Raw genomic sequence first — 14,975 nt, 5'->3', positions numbered from 1 at the left:
TGGGCAGGGAGATTCATCAGTATTTGTACATTTTAATATATATATATATTGGTAACAAGTTAGAAGAGGTATTAGAGCCTTCTCCACATTGAGGAGGTCACATATACTACAAGTGTTTCTTTCTTCTAAACATCAAACCAGCTTTTGGTAGTCATTTAAGCCCCTTTAACCAAATGGTCCTCTGTGTGTGTGTGTTACAGATCCTGGTTCTGCTGAGCGGACGGCACAAAAAAGGAAGTTTCCCAGCCCTCCTCATTCTTCAAATGGCCACTCTCCTCAAGATACGTCCACTAGCCCCATCAAAAAGAAAAAGAAGCCTGGCTTATTGAACAGTAACAGTAAGGAGCAGGTAAAAGAAGTCTCTGGTCCTGCTTTGGTTCTGAGAGCCAAGTCACTTGTCTGTTTTTTAAGTGTTTCTGAAACTGTAGCCTTAGCTTGCCTCGTACTTACTGTTTTTTCCAAATTATATAAGAACAAAAGGAGGAAGGGTGCCTACCAATGTGTCCAGGGGCCCCCACTGCCAGTAGATTTCCCAGTCTGGGTTCTGTGGATGGAGAAGTGTAGATTATGAAAAGGCGTTAGAGGCTGGAGACCTTTTAGCTCTCTTTTTAGGTAGTCTGCCCCTCTGTGGAATAGGAAAGATTCCTTTATCTTCTAACATTCCCTTAGTCATGTCCAAGACAGGAAGTGGACTATGTGGCCAGATGGTTTCTGCTGGCAGTTCCTAACTGAACAGTTTTCAGATGCTTCCTTGTGATTGGCTGGTAGAAATAACTTGCCCTCTCCTGCTGAGCATGGGCTCAGAATTGCTTGTACTTGTTAAAAAGGAGGTTTGAAATCTGTCCTTTAGAATAACATAGTCATACCCTACTGATTCATAGGCCTTTTATTCCCTTTGATATTATGAAATGACAGTCAGACCTCAGTTCTGAGGCCAAGATGATAAAGATCCCTTCCCCTCACTTCAGAATGGTAGTAGTAGTTCACGCTTCTGCCAGGAACCCTTTGATCACTGTTGCTATTAAAGAGCAAAGATGGACATTGCCTTTCCCCACCCACCCTCCCAATAGATAGCAATGTGCTCTAGAAAAAGGTGGTTGGGTGGGGTGGGAGGAGGAGGGAGCACAGGGCTGGCCAAATTCCCAAACTGCTCAGGAAGCTCTGGGGGACTCTAGACTTGATAGTTTTAATAACTCCGTTGTCCAAATCACAAGGTCTGAGGGAGGCTGCATGGTGGAAAGAACATGGGACTAAGAGTTTTGAGACCTGGCTTTACTTTTGGTTCTGCCACTAATTAACTTCTGGAATGACTTTTGGGCAGGTTGCATTTCCCTCTTCTAGACCGTTTTATCTTTATAAAGTCAGAAGTTTGGACTTCAGGTGATCTTTAAGGTTCCTCTCATGTCTAAAATTTTATAATTCTGTGATCTAATCCCTTAAATAAGATGGAGCTTCAGCCAACCCTGGCCAGATGGGATCCTACCCTAAGCTAGTCTCCAACCTGCCTTCTAACCCATACTAACTTTTCATGGCTCTCCAGAAGTTATTCCATGTCTAACCCATATCCCTCATGCTGTATTTTAAGTCCATTTTTTATTTTAGTGACTGTGACAGTATATCTCAGAGTGAGAAGGGACCCTAGGAGACTCATCTGAGGCCATCAGGAATTCCTTCTGTAACACTGTAGATAAGCTGCCATCTCCTTGAGTAAGTCCTTTAGGTGCTCTAGTAAGGAGCCTCTCTGCCTTCAGTCAATCCTTTCCAATTTTAGATCGCTCTAATTGTTAGGATTTTTTTTCTTTTTTGTTTTTTTCCTCATGGGCAACCTATAATCTTCTTTCTATAACTTCTCCTCCTTGCTCTAGGTTCTTCTGGAGCCAGTCAGAACAAGTCTGATCTGTGTTCCACATGACAGCCATTTATTTCTCCCAAGTGCCCTTTACTCCAGGCTGAACATCTCTAGTTCCTTCAACAGTTCTTTATCTACTAGGCATTATTTTTAGACCTTTAACCATTCTAGTTGCCTTCCTCTGAGTTCTCTCTAGTTTATCATTGCCTTTCTTAAATGGAACACCCAGAATTGAATACAATGCTCTTAGATATGAGCTGGCTGGGGCAGAGCACTGGGGGGTTTTCACCTACTAGTCCTGGCCTCTGAGTGTAGTTTCAGATGTCATGAGCTATTTTGGTTACTCTAGCTCACTGTTGGCTCACTGTTCTTTAGCCATTCCTCCTACCATCTTGTACTTGTGAGGTTGGTTTCTTGATTTGAAGTATAAGACCTAGTATATATCCCTGTTAAATTTCGTCTTACTCTTTTTGGACCCTTGATTGGGTTATCTAGTGTGGTGTTTTCCCCATCCTCTGGAGATGGTGCTACATTCCTAATGTTTAAGGCATAGGTTAAGTGTCTCTTTTTCTCCTCTGCACCTTTGTCCCCTTTCAGAATTCTTAACATTTTCTGAAGAGGAATCATTTATAAAATCAAATATTCACGTTCTTCCATCTCTGAAGAGGTCATTTTTTATTGAGAAGCTGTCTATGAAATTTGACCATCTATCGCATAAGATCATTGTGTCTTTATTTGTAAGTCTGTAGATGGTCTGCATGTCCTTATAGGGGCATTTTGGGAAAAGCTGTTATAGCATCTTTTTTGGGAACCTGGTTTTCTTTCCCTTTGTAAGGTCATAAAATAATTATCCATAGAACCCATATTGGGGAGCCCTAAGAATCATAGATCAGAATTTATATTGTTCTGGTTCCTTCCTTCCCCAATAAAGTGTTAAAATATGGAGAAACAAATTTACAACGTAGTAGAAAGAGTATAGTGCTAAGAACCAGAAGACCTGAGTCCTGGTTTGAGCTCTGCCACTAGCTATAATTATGTGAACCTTGGTGAAGTTATTTTCCCACTTTGGACCTCAGTTTTTTCTACTGTAAAATGAGGGGTTTGGGATGCTGTTGCCTTCTAGGACCATCCCAGTTCAGATATTCTATGATATTTTCACAAATTCAGGGGAAAAAATTGAGATCTGAATTATTACTTTTTTTTTTTTTTTTGCAGTAGCATTGTGAACATCTTTTGATGCACAGAAATCCCTAAACTAATGCTCACCTGGCATATTAGCATTGAGCATATGCAAATGATAAACCTGCAGATGCAGTGGGTGTCTTTGAAGCCCCTTTGTTGTTGATGTGACCCATTAAAGGGGTTGGGGAAAAAAAAAATAGAGCAATTGGAATCTTAACTCTGCAATTATCCCTGTAAGTAGCACAGGTTGGAACTTGCCTATCTAATTATTTGGGTGGTGCAATAGCTATAGACAGGTGGGGGAAAGTTGTAATCCATGGGAGGCAAAGCAGCATGTTTGTTATCTATTAGAGATGCCTTTTTGCTTAAGAGGCAATATGTTCTAGAGCCAGATGAGCTATGAAAGGTGGTTGCTGCATGCTGGGATTGTTTAAGTGACAAATTCTGGGTAGCAGCTGCTGTTTCAGGAAGGTATTTCAGTTAAAAAAATGGACAGTAGATGGAATCTCTCGTGGTCTGTTCCAATCTTAGTTAATCTTGGGGGGAAATAAAGATTTTTTTCCCCTCAACTATCAAAACATTTGCCTACATCAGAAACAAATTAAATGTAAGTCCTCTTAGGCAAATTACTTTGTCACTTATAGTTCATCCAGTTCCATTTGGCTCCTAGGGAGGATTCCTGGCCTATTTTTAGCCCCTTAACTTGATGGAAAGAAGTGAGGTGTGGAAAGCGAACGAAAGCTTGTGAAACCACAAAAGCCTCTTAGAAACCCTAAGTTGAGTTAAAAGTAGCTCTGTTGGCTCGATGATGGGAGGACGTCTCTGGGAATGTCTGCTTCCCCCACCACCCTCTTCTCTGCATTCATAAGCCCTGACATCCTAGGCAGGTTGCCGTGTGCTGTCATTGCTTCCTGGGCAGTGCCTGCTCATTCCTTTTGCTTAAAGCCCACCTTTAATGCTTCCCCTGTGCTCTTACACAGCGTATGAGGCTTTCTGTGTATGTGAAGTTCGGTTCTAACTTCCAGAGAATATTTTGGGGGCCTTTGGAAGCTCTTCTGTAACAATGGCACCTGAAGTATGGAGGGCTTGACTGGTGTAATGAGGTTTAAGTTGAGGAGTGAAGGGATCAGCTGGGTGACTCAGTGGATCGAGAGCCAGGACAGGAGATGGGAGGTCTGGGGTTCAAATTTGGGCTCAGACACATCTTAACTATGTGACCCTGGGCAAGTCACTTAACCCCCATTCCCTAGTCCTTACTGCTCTTCTGCTTTGGAACCAATACACAGTATTGATTCTAAGATAGAAGAGAAGGATTAAAAAAAAGAGAGAGAGAGTATAAAAGGTACGTAGTAAGTTTCCTGGCTGTGCAATTGATTGGTTAATTGACCCTGACCAAGTCATCTGACTCCTGTTTCTCCATCAAATGACAATCACAGACTTTATTGGCCCAAATGTGGGCTATTTTGCTAAAGAGAAGCACATCGTATGGTGCATAGAGAGCTGGGTTTGAATCCCATCTCTTGATACCTACTGGCTGTGTGACCTTAGTTAAGTCATTGTACCTCTCATTAGACTGAGGCAGCCTTCTGGCCCCACAGTTTGTACAAGAGGGCCATCTTCATCCAGAAAAGGGAATTTTTATCAGGAATTACCTCTACCAGAGGCATCAAATGTGTGTGGTTCCCAACACTTGTGAGGGAAGCCCAAATGGGATTTGGAAATATTTAACAAAATAAAAACTGATAAATAATATAATACTTAAACACTTAGTCAATATACAGGTTGTAGGGATCCTTCTGGATGGATTAGTGGGGTCCTTTCCTTGTCTGTTTTGACACTAGTGGTCTAGGCAATTCTCTTAAGACTTCAATTGCCGAAAAGTTGCCAATTTGCACTGATTGGAGTTCCTTTTCATAGGAATTATCTACATCAATGAAAATTATAGGTCCAACCCTATCCCTACCTACATGCTAAAAAAGAATGATCCAGAATACACACATATATGCACACAAATATTATATATGTATATATATAAATATAAAATAATGTTTACTGTGATTTTTAAAAAAACATTTCCTTCAAATCAGATACTTTAGTGATCTATGATTTCATCAGTGTGGATGTTTCTTCCACCAAGTTGGATCTCAGCTTCTCTACCCTTTTAGGAAATGGTTTCATGAAGGGTTGTAGCCAGAATGTCAGCTGCACTCAGTTGGTGGACAGCCTTCTGGTGCTCAATTCTTGCCCACTTAATGGGCTGGTTTTTGGACAGTAGACCCACAGTCTGTTGCTAGGTTCAGATTCAAAGCTGTTCCATCTTGGTGGGTCCTGTGAGAACTTGGGCCCATCTGGTAGAGCCTTTGAAGATCCAGGATTTCCTCCTTGCTGTGATGAGGAAAGAAAGGAGGACTTGAGTGAAAGTTCAGACTTGAAGATGCTTAATCATTTTTATCATCATGGCACTCTACCATTATTACATTCTGTTCTTATGCTATGGGCTCTTTTTTTTTTTTTTTAAAAACTTTATCGGCGCAGCTGGGTAACTCAGTGGATTGAGAGTCGGACCTAGAGATGGGAGGTCCTGGTTTCAAATCCGGCTTCAGACACTTCCCAACTGTGTGACCCTGGGCAAGTCACTTGACCCCCATTGCCCACCCTTACCACTCTTCCACCAAGGAGCCAATACACAGAAGTTAAGGGTTTAAAAAAAATGTAAAAACAAAAACCCCCCCCAAAAAACCTTTATGTCTTAGTAACAATTTTAAGACAGAAAGGCAAGAACTAGGCAAACGAAATTAAGTGACTTGCTCAGGATCACATGGGTAGGCAGTGTCTGCTGAGGTCAGATTTGAATCCAGGTCCTTTGACTCTAGGGTACTCTATCCACTGTGCCACCCAGCTGTCTCTACTCCATGAGTTCTTGTTTTTGTATTTTTTTCTCTTAACTCTACCTTCTGTTTTAGAATCAAGAGTAATTATTGGTTCCAAGGCTGAAGAGTGGTAAGGGCTAGGCAATTGGGGTTAAGTGACTTGTGCAAGGCATAAAGTATCTTGAGCCCAGATTTGAACCTAAGTCCTCTCAACTCCAGGCCTGGCTCTCTATCTCCTGGGCCATTTAGCTGTCTCTACTCCATGAGTTCTTAACATGGGAACTGTAAACTTATTAAAAATTTTTCTTTTGAGAACTGTATTTCAATATAATTGATTTTTCTTATAAATCCTACATATTTTATCCATTAAAAACTTCCTTAGAAGGTATCCATAGAATTTACTAGGCTGTCAAAGGCATAATATAAACATTAAGAATCTCTGTCTTACATTGATAGGAAATGCTCAGCTTTTGTACAGATCGTGTTAGAGGAATCAGCCTGTCTTAGAATTTCTCAAGTTGGGTCATTTCTGCCTTACCTACCACATGGAATTGCTCTAAGGATCAAAAGAGAAAGTGCTTGTGAATGTGCTTTCAAAAATACAGGAAAAGAGACTTAACCCCCATTGTCTAGCCCTTACCACTCTTCTGCATTGGAGCCAATACACAGTATTGACTCCAAGATGGAAGGTAAGGGTTTTAAAAAAAAAATGCAGGGATGGGGCAGCTGGGTGGCTCAGTGGATTGAGAGCCAGGCCCAGAGATAGGAGGTTCAAATCTGGCCTCAGACACTTCTAGCTGTGTGACCCTGGGCAAGTCACCTAACCCCTATTGCCCAGCCCTTACAGCTCTTCTGCCTTAGAACCAATTCTGAGACAGAAGGTAAGTGTTTAAAAAAAAATACAGGGACAAGAGCAATTAGGTAGTACACTGGATAGAACTTCAGGCCTGGAGTCAGGAGGATCTGGATTCAAATTTGGCTGAACACTCTTCCTAGCTATATGACTGTGGACAAGTCACTTAACTCTGTCTGCCTAGCCTTTACCCTTCTGTTTTAGAGTGATTACTAATTCAAAAAGCAAGGATTTAAAAACCAAATAAAACTTAGGAACAGAGATAGGAATTGGACCTTCAATTTCATTCCTGTGAACAGCTTCCAGGTATAAAAGTTCCTTCTACCAATGGAGCTTGTCTTCTCTGTGACTTTTGAGTCTTGCCAAGTTCCCTAGAAAATGAGAGATTTGGTGACTTGTACAGGGTCATGCAGCTCTCTAGCCACTGCACACTGCCTCTTAGCAAGCATGGTGTAGGTCTCAGGTGGGATTGTTCTCCTCCTCCTCCTCATTCTCCGATGATGTCTTCCTCTTAGAGTCTGGCACCATCACATTCGAGATTTAGAACTGGGAGGGCTGTGAGAACTTGGCTAGTGCAGGCCCTTCCTCTGGAGATGAGGACCCCAAGCACCCGAGGGCTTAAGTGCTTTTCCCAGAGTCCCGTCGGTGGTAAGTAGCAGAGCCTAGGAGCGATCCAGCCCTCCTGCCACTGAGAAGTGGTCTTCGTGAGGACAAACAATGACCAGCGAGCCTTCCTTCTCTCACATTTATCATTTAGCTGCTGCCTAACCTTGGATAAAGCACTCATCCTTTCTCAGCCCCAGTTATTTATTGAGAAAAACTGGGGGTCACGAGCTGAGTGAGGATTAACCAACAAAGGTTTGCTAAGCACTTGGGGGCCTCTGGGTGTAAAGGGTGGCTTTTAACATGAGGTGTTTTCAGTACAGTAAAACCTCATTGCAAAGTGCCCTCTGCCTCCACGGAGTCTTTTCTGCCGCTTGCCTGTCACGTTCCCCATGTAAGTATAGACGTCTTCGGAGGTGGGTGTTCTCTTTCCCTATGCCAGCGTTATTGTTGGGGTTCTACTATATTACATTGGAGGGAAAGGGAATTGGCCTAGATGACCTCTAAAGTCCTTCCCGTGGTTCTATTATTTATCACTGTTTTGGTGGTGGCTATCCTGGGCTCTGTTTAGTCACAATCATGGGTTGGACCAGAACCAACTTAGATGAATCGATGGGACCAGAGAGCGTGGTTGGGCACCTCTTAGCCGTGGTCACATAGGAATTTTAAAAGCGGATGGCTTCTTGGAGCCCTTGAACCAAGAGCTTTGCTTATTAGGCTTTCTTCTGAGCTCCAGTCCCCCATCTCTGCCTGGCTGCTGGACTTGCATCTGGCCAACTCTTAGGCATCCTAGACTTTTCATGTCCAAAATAAAACTCATTTTATTTTTCCTCCTGAAGTCAGGAGGACACCTGGCTTCCTCCTTTCCTCTTAACTGTTTCTGTTGAGAGCACCACCATTCTTTTAGTCACCCAAGTTCAAAAACTAAAAGCCATCCTCTGGTATTCTTTTGTTTACTCCCCAAATGCAACCAAGTGCCAACTCTTGTGTATTCTGTCTTCACAACGCCCCTAGCATCTGTCCTCTTTTGTCCATTATCACTGGCACCAGCCTAATTATGGCAGTTACTGCCTCTCACCTGGACTATTGTATAAGTCTTCTAACTGGTCACCCCTCATCTCATCTTTCCTTCCCAACCCATCTCCAACATAAGTTGCAAAATTGTTTATTTTATTTTAAAACCCTTACCTTCCATCTTAGAATCAATACTGTATTTTGGTCAGTAAGGGCTAGGCAATGGGGGTTAAGTGACTTGCCCAGGGTCACACAGAAAAATGGATATTTTTGAAGTATGGCAGTGATCATGTCTTTTCTCTACACAAGAAGCATCAGTGGTTCCCTTTTCCTTCTAGAGTAAAACATGCATTCATGTTTCATATTTAAAGCCTTCCATGGCATGACTACAACATATGCTTCAGACTGTACCTTCTTCCTCCTCACACAGACACTGAGTTTTAGCCATACTTTCTTGCTATTCCTCCATGTACACATTCTGTTTCTTCCATGCCTTTTAGTATCCCTAGGTTTCTTCATTCCTCTCCCCAACCCCTGAGACAAACAAGGTTAAGTGACTTGCCCAGGTCACATAACTAGTAAGTAGCTGAGACTGGATTTGAACTCTAGTCTTCTTGACTCCAAGCCCAGCCCTCTACTGCATTACCTTAGCTATCCTGAAATCCCTAGATTGCTCTAAAACACAGCTTAGCTACCAGTTTTTACACAAGGCATTTTTTGATTTCTTTTGGTTCTTGGTTCTCTCCATACAAAATAACTGTAGTTATTTTCAACATGCTTTTTATATGCTTGCCTGCATCCATATAGTTTCCTTCAGTAGAGTGGAAGCTTCTTGAACACAGGGCCTGTTTCATTATTGTATCCCCAGCACCTAACTCCACTCTGGAGCCATTACTCCAGAAATGTTTATCGAACTGATGAATTGAATTCTTGATAATCTGCTGGATGAAGGATTTGGATCCTGCTTTCAATATGACAAGGATCTCTTTTTTTCAGTGAGGGAACTTCTTCCACCAGATCGAAATCTGGTTTATAATTTAAAGAACTTAGAGATTTACCTGTGTCTTGGAAAAGTTAAGTGACTTGTCCATAGTCATAGAGTATCAGGAGTGGGATTTGCATCCAGGCCTCAGTGACTCTAATTTCAATATTCTATCCACTATGTCATGCTACCTCCTAAATTTAGGCTCATAGGACTTAGAAGGGAGCTCAGGGATCCAATCTATCATTCTAATATTTCAGATCTAGAATCTGAAGCTGAGAAAAGTGACTTCCCCAAAAGTCACTGGTAGCCTTAGTCTTTGAGGTTTACCCTACCTTTATTAAAGATAACAACTTCACTTTATTCATGAAGTGTATTCCTGAAATTCTGTGGCCCTAAAAAAGCATTTTAAATACCTTACAACAAAGTGAGTTGTCCCAGATTCCCAAGATAAATGGAAATTACCATCACAGAAGGGTTTGGGAATCACCCAATTTATTGTTAGTTTGCATTTTTTTCCTGTTAAATCACGAACCTTTAACTTCTGTGCTCTGTAAGTTTGAATTTTTATATATTGGATTCCCAATTTCCCTTATGTAGCCATAAGCGACCTCATGACTAGATCCTAGACAGCTTTTGGTCTCTTTTGTACCTTCCCCCTTGGGACCCCCACTTCTGAGTCTAGTATAATGGAAAGGCAGGCAAATCTAGGCCCTAGGAACATGTAGGATAATGACATGATTTTAAAGCTGGAGTTGATGAATGAGATTTGTGCAATGTGATGTGTTGTTTGTTTGTTTGTTTGTTGTTGTTGTTGATGTTGTTTAGATTTCTTTTGAGAATGCAAATTTGTTTTGAAACCAAACCTGTCTTTCTTGCCTACATTTCAGTCAGAACTAAGACATGGTCCGTTTTACTATATGAAGCAGCCACTCACCACAGACCCTGTTGATGTTGTACCGCAGGATGGACGGAATGATTTCTATTGCTGGGTTTGTCATCGGGAAGGCCAAGTCCTTTGCTGTGAGCTCTGTCCTCGGGTTTATCATGCTAAGTGTCTGAAACTGACTGCGGAACCAGAGGGGGATTGGTTTTGCCCAGAATGTGAGGTTAGTTCCCAATGAAAAGTATTACTCTGCCTCCCCTCCTTTTTCTTCCCTTTTTCTTCCTTCTTTTTTTCTCTACTATTATCCAAATTTGGAGCAGCGGAAGTTTTTCCCCACTCCACCCAAAATGTTTGTGTCCTTAGGTAGCTACTCAAATCTTTGACAATCCTCTTGAGTAGTGATTGCTTTCCTGCTTTGGAATTTCATTCTGCTTTCTAACTTGTAAGAGCTATGTCTTACCTGGTTTCTCTAACGTTTTCAGAAGTCTGCTTACTTAACAGCAAGTCTCTTCAAGTTTAGGGTATTCACTGACCCTTTTCCTTCTTTTTTTTGCTATTCCTTTTTTGGTGGGCATTTTTTTCCCAGCAGCTATCAAGAAGAGAAGATCTTTTTGTAACATAGTAGTTTTCAGATACTTTTTGCCTAATCTAAAAAACAGTGATATTCATTATGGAAAAAGAATTTTTTGGACTTTGCCAAGAATGTATGTGAATATTTTTCCAAACAATATCACAAGCCATGCTTTCTTGCTATTGAAGAATATAAACTCACCTGCTTGCTCTTGATTTTTAAGCTTGAAACTTATATTATGAGGCAAATCAATTTGGGTCTAATTTTATGGCAATATCATTTGATTGATGCTTTGGGAAATCAACTTCTTCCTTTTCCTCAATAAATGTAAATGATGACAACCAGTTTCTCTTATCTATTCTTCAATTTTTTAAAAAGGAAAATGCTAAGAATGAGTGTTAGAAACCAGATATTTTGGTTGTGAAAGTTCAATTTTGTTTGTTTTACACTTTGCTTATTAGCCACCAAGGTCTAGAATAGTCTAGAAGTTGAACTTCTTCATCTCTTCTTTGACTGATCCCTGCCTTGACTGCTACTTCTAAATTGTGTAAAGGAACACAGAGAAGAAAAATAGCTAGAAATGAGCTTGTGTTTAAATCATTTGATATTCTCTGGATAAAAGTGCTATAAATTTGATCTGTTGGCAACTGAATAATCCGTGGAAACCACAGAGAGAAGATGTTGGGTGCTCCATTCAGATGCTGCTTTTGAGGATATAAATGGCATCATCATGTGCCATGTTCACCTGCTTTGTGGCTCTTCTAGGCTTTTCCCTTAATGATCCACAGAACACTTATGGTGACAAGTCTGGAGGCCTTGGATTGACTAACTGGAACCAAGATTCAAACTTGAGAAAAGCTTTGACAACTCTGATGTAATTTAAGGAGAAGAAAAAAGTTTCCTTGTTACCATCACTTATGACATGAGAATCTGTGACCCTCATGGGCAATATAGATCATCATCTTCTTTAGGAGCTTTCCTTGCTATGTGCCAAGACCACAGAACTCAGCCTAGTTTTCTTCATTTCACTCCTTGTTGGTTAGGATTGTTGCTACAAATGCACTGTATCAGTCACCTTCAAAGAGAGGCATGGAGTCTCTTGCTTTGTTTTTACTTTCTTAGTGACTTTATTAGAACTAGTGAATAAAGAATGAAGTCATAACAACATTAGCTTTTAGCCCCGCACACAAAATAAATATATAGACCCTTGAGGAAGAGTATTTCTTCCTATTGGTATTGGCAGCTGAGTTAACATCTTACTGTCAATGGCATGTACAAAAGGGTTAGAATAAATGTCTGATCATTGTTCATCATATTTAGAAAACTGCCTTCTTGAAACCACAATGATCTTTATCTTATACCCATTCCTGAAATGCAGGAAGAACCAAAGTTCTCCCATTCTGATCAGTCTAGCTTTCTTATGATCTTCTTAACTCTTATGACCAAAAGAGGCTTGAATCCAGGTAATGGACGTTATGGTCATCGACTGGAAAGAGAATACGAACAAAGGCTCAACCACGGTCCCCGTTTAAGGGAGAATCAGTGAGCATCACTAGCCCAGATGATCTTTCTATCTTTTTTCATTGACTCATTGCAGTTAAAATTGGTCTTGCCTGAAACCTGGACTCAATTTCATTGGAAAACTTCCTTTTAGGTGTGCTTTCTGGAGAAAGAAATACAATGGGAGGACATGTAAACAGTTTTTTCCTAATTGAATATTTGTATAATTTTCACTTATAGAAAATCACTGTAGCAGAATGCATTGAGACGCAGAGTAAAGCTATGACAATGCTTACCATCGAACAGTTATCCTACCTGCTCAAGTTTGCACTACAGAAAATGAAACAGCCGGGGGTAAGGAAAACTTCGGGAAGCAGATGCTTGAATTCAAACTTCCATTGTTTTTTGTTCACTTGTTTCTTATTCTTTGTAGGGTTTAGTTTTTCAGACCTCTGCTCAGACACTTTTGGTCTTCTAACCTCCCAGAATTCCAAAGTCCGTTAATTAAGAATAAGGTGCGATGGCTTTCAGTTAATTTTTTAAAGTGTGCAGTTTATTTTCTGAAGCAGAAGCCAGGAAGTAGAAGACAGTAGAAAGACTGTGGGCACATTCATTTAGTAGGCTGGTAAAATGGAACCATACTTTCCTTCTTGGACAATTGTGAGAGACTGATCCCTTGACTTCAGTATAGCAAAATATTTAAATAACAAAAACCTGCCATTCCCCAGCTGGTGAACTTTCTAGAAATATTTGGTCCAAGACAGTCCATCATCATAATTTAAATAGACCCTTGGAATTTGTTGTAAAGAGATTTGACCTATGTTTTGAGAGGGTATTTGATTCATTGTGCTCTTTATTTGACATAGCTTTCTTAGTGCATATGTGAAACTATGTTTTGCTTCCAAAATCTAATGATGAGATTTCAAAAACAAAGCAGAAGAGATGAATTTATAATCCAGAGCATTTTAAAGAGAATTTTGAGGGTTTTTTTTAAAGGAGATACATGAATTTGGCTTCTAATTTCTTGGTAGTGAAAAGTTCTTATTAGCAAATAATGTTTATATCCCAATGGAACCAAAAATGTACAATACTTTTTTATCTTTCTCTTTTAATTTTTTGTTTTTGGCTTTGGACTTAAGTGTCTAAAAAGCATATTTATAGCTTTCCCAAGACTGAGGTCTCTGCCTATAAGGGAAGGCATTTTGGTAATACAAAGGAAAAAAATTTGCTGGAGAATGTTAACATCTTCCAGCTTATGGGCATACTGAAAGTCATCGAGAAAGAGGTTTTATTCTGCTAAGGCATTTATCTTACTTAAGGTGACTTAGATAAACTGCAGAATGAATAAATCTTAGGGACTTGGTGAATCATTAAAAAATAGACCTGGAATGATTTTTACAATCACCTAATTGAGGACCTGTGCTAAAAAGCTTATTGCAGGAAAAATGCCATTAGGAAGAAGACTACTTACTTATTTATTTATTTTAAAATTTTGGATGATTCAAACATAGTCATTGAGACATTTTGATGGGCCAATTTTTATTCTTTTCACCCTTCTTATAGTTTTTTTCTCATATATAAATTGCTCTTTTAATTCCTGAGGTCATGAGATTGAAAACTAGAACTAAGACCTTAAAAGACTATTTTGTTAAATTGTTCCTTCCTCCTCCCTCCCACATATGTAGATTAGGAAAATGAGACCTGAAAGGATTAAGTAATTTATGCAGTTGTGCTCCTGGCAGGTAGTGGCCCAGGGATTTGAACTCAGATCTTCAATTCAAAATCAAGTGCTTTTCCCAATCTATCATACTTATTGCCTTATGTTTATTTGATTCTTTCCATGTGTACATTTAGCCATAAACTCTATAAGGACTTTGGGTCATGCTGTATTTGATGCTAGGCATTGACTGGATCTTTCCACTTCATCTTCCTCTCATTGTGTGTACAAGATGCATACCTTCTTGGTATCCGGTTGTGGACATCTTGATAATAAAGGGCGAGAGCATAATTACTATGAACCCATGAGTTCATAGTTTATATGTAATTGATAAGGAAAAATGATTAACAGGACAATGTTCTCTCCCTTTTTAAGGATAATCATATTGTTAGGTAGAAATGAAAAAAAATAGGGCTCTTTTTAATAAGAATTCAAGTAGAATTTAGACGGGAAGCTGCAGGTTCTTTTTTGGAAATATTTAGGGTTTTGTTTTAGAAGGTTATTCTTTGAAGAGGGGCTTCTGTCTGCAAGTCCCACATTGGAGATAGATATTTTTGAAAGTTTATTTTAGTCTTGTGAAGTCCTCCCACAATAATAATGTGTATATGTGTCTCCCTTTCTTTGCCTCCTTCTGTTGCTTCCTCTCTCTTTCTCTCTCTCTTTTTTTTTTTTTAATATAGACAGAACCATTTCAGAAACCCGTGTCGCTGGATCAGCATCCAGATTATGCCGAATATATCTTTCATCCAATGGATCTTTGTACATTAGAAAAGGTCAGTTGTCATTTAGCAGAGATCCTAATGGTATATTGTATTGCTCTCTCCCTTTTTCCTTCTCTCCCTAGGGTTTCCTGTCTTAAGTTCCATTATTTCTTTGCATAGTTTAAAACAGATGCAACATTTATTTCCTGCTTTTTTTCCTCTGTTATTTTCCATGTGAAAATTTTGT

At 39.9% G+C, this 14,975-nt stretch overlaps 1 protein-coding gene across 1 annotated transcript in view; it reads left to right on the top strand.

Annotated features, from left to right (window-relative positions):
• ZMYND8 (zinc finger MYND-type containing 8) overlaps window positions 1–14,975 on the top strand; it is a 131,379-nt gene that overhangs the window by 48,020 nt on the left and 68,384 nt on the right. The window contains exons 3-6 of the mRNA XM_044659621.1: window positions 201–349; window positions 10,244–10,462; window positions 12,551–12,664; window positions 14,708–14,800. Coding sequence (XP_044515556.1) covers window positions 201–349; window positions 10,244–10,462; window positions 12,551–12,664; window positions 14,708–14,800 — 575 coding nt within the window. The remainder of the gene's footprint in view (window positions 1–200; window positions 350–10,243; window positions 10,463–12,550; window positions 12,665–14,707; window positions 14,801–14,975) is intronic.

The sequence above is a fragment of the Gracilinanus agilis genome, chromosome 2, assembly GCF_016433145.1.
Source record: "Gracilinanus agilis isolate LMUSP501 chromosome 2, AgileGrace, whole genome shotgun sequence".
Taxonomy (NCBI): domain Eukaryota; kingdom Metazoa; phylum Chordata; class Mammalia; order Didelphimorphia; family Didelphidae; genus Gracilinanus; species Gracilinanus agilis.
The sequence above is the reverse complement of the archived record's forward strand: the minus strand, read 5'-3'. Positions and strand labels throughout refer to the sequence as shown.